This window comes from Alosa alosa, chromosome 8 (assembly GCF_017589495.1).
Source record: "Alosa alosa isolate M-15738 ecotype Scorff River chromosome 8, AALO_Geno_1.1, whole genome shotgun sequence".
NCBI lineage: Eukaryota > Metazoa > Chordata > Actinopteri > Clupeiformes > Clupeidae > Alosa > Alosa alosa.
This window is the reverse complement of record NC_063196.1, coordinates 12,345,746-12,347,524: the sequence shown is the minus strand read 5'-3', so window position 1 is coordinate 12,347,524 and position 1,779 is coordinate 12,345,746. Positions and strand designations below refer to the sequence as shown.

Sequence of the window (1,779 nt, the reverse complement as noted above, 5' to 3'; positions counted from 1 at the left end):
CCACATTGAAAACCACTGCCGTAGACCTCCACCAACGTCACAAAACAGAGCCTATTTGCATCAGGAAATCTAAATTTAAACTTGTCACAGGACATATAATCAACCACTTCAAAGCTTTCTACCTCAGAGGGTCTGCATCTTATGGACCTCCCACACTCCTCACAACCTGGTTTCAACACAAGAGTGATTTTGCTCTTGGGATATTGTTTTTTAGTGGGATATTGTTTTTGACCTAATATTAGTAAGCCATTACACATGTAATTAGACCAATGAATATTAGCATTGTGAATGAACTGAAATGTTGCTTTAATGTCACAACTCAACATGCACAGGTGCCACTTACTTTTGTAATTCTTTATGCACCAGTCATCATATTGACTGTCTGTGGGAACTTGCTTGTGGTCATATCCATCTCTCATTTCAAGCAGCTCCACACGCCAACAAACTTCTTAATCTTTTCTCTTGCTACAGCTGACATGATGGTTGGTGTTATGGTCTTGCCCCTGCATTTCATATCAAAGAGCATATGCTTCCATGTTAGCAAAATACTTTGCTATGTTTGTTTACTGTGTACAACAAACGTTACCTTTGTGTCTATATACAATGTGTCTTTAATTTCTCTAGATCGTATGTATGCTTTAAGCAACCCATTTCAATATTCAAACAAAGTCACAGCCAAACGCATGTCCACTATCATCTACATGAAGTGGTCGATTTCATTTTGTTACAACATGACTTTTGTTTATTTTAATGGTCCTGCCACTTCTGATATGCTGTGCTTAGGAGAATGCAGTGCAACAGCAAAAAATCTTTGGTCAGTCATAGACCTTATGTTGGTATTTGTTTTGCCATGTTCTGTCATAATGGTTTCTTGTATGAAAATGTTTGCCATTGCTAGAAAACATGCAAAAAACATTAGGCGTGCAAAAGGCCAGCACATCTCAAGGAATAGCAAGTATGGGCACATTGTTCCTAAAGCTTCAGAGAGGAAAGCAGCCACCACACTTGGAATTCTGGTAGTTGTATTTGTCACATGTTTGTTACCCTATTTCATATTTGTTGCAATGAGTTCTTTTATTCCAGATCAAATAATTGGTGATGTGCTTGACGGAAGTCTTACTTTATTATACATAAACTCCACGCTAAATCCAATAATTTATGCTCTTTTCTACCCTTGGTTCCGCACATGTGTCAAAATCATCCTCATGCTCAGGATTTTCAACCCTAACTCTTCTCTAATCAATGTGCTTGAAAAATGCAGTTAACCCTCTATTGCATGGTGTTGCCATATGGCAACAATTGATTTATCTTAGTGTTTCTAATTGGCAGTAACAGAAAACCTATAGTTTACTGTTTACATGTAAAAAGGTGACTCATTTTGGTATAAAAATAATTGTTAGGTCACCTGATGTGGATAATTGTTAATACTTCCTATTTCTACCCCAAATGCAATGTTCACACCCTGCATGCTCCATCTATGACCACTACCAACCTGTCTGCTACCTGTGGTTGGTCAAAATTCAGAATTTAGGCACTTTAAAAACACTATCTTTTGAAAGTGAGGGCGACCAAATTGTGAACACAAACCCATAGTAAGATCAGATTTCCAGATATCGGTTCACCTCTGGCCCTCTTTCGACTATAAACTTGCCAGAATATTAAGATAATACCATTGATTGTTTTTTTGTGGATGTATGCACCAAGGTAACTGACGTATCCAATTTGTGTCGTGAAATTATGTTTGAAATAAATGTCTTAGAACAAAAACGTTCGGTATAG

At 37.4% G+C, this 1,779-nt stretch overlaps 1 protein-coding gene across 1 annotated transcript; it reads left to right on the top strand.

Annotated features, from left to right (window-relative positions):
• The first annotated feature begins 269 nt into the window (after positions 1 to 269).
• Positions 270 to 1,265, top strand: LOC125299329 (trace amine-associated receptor 13c-like). Its single transcript, XM_048250569.1, has one exon. The coding sequence runs from the start codon at positions 270 to 272 to the stop codon at positions 1,263 to 1,265; it is 996 nt and encodes a 331-aa protein (XP_048106526.1).
• Positions 1,266 to 1,779: the final 514 nt, after the last annotated feature.

Bases quoted from the DNA above. Each gene is read 5' to 3' on its own strand.
- LOC125299329 (XM_048250569.1), top strand. From the start codon at position 270: ATGAATATTAGCATTGTGAATGAACTGAAATGTTGCTTTAATGTCACA.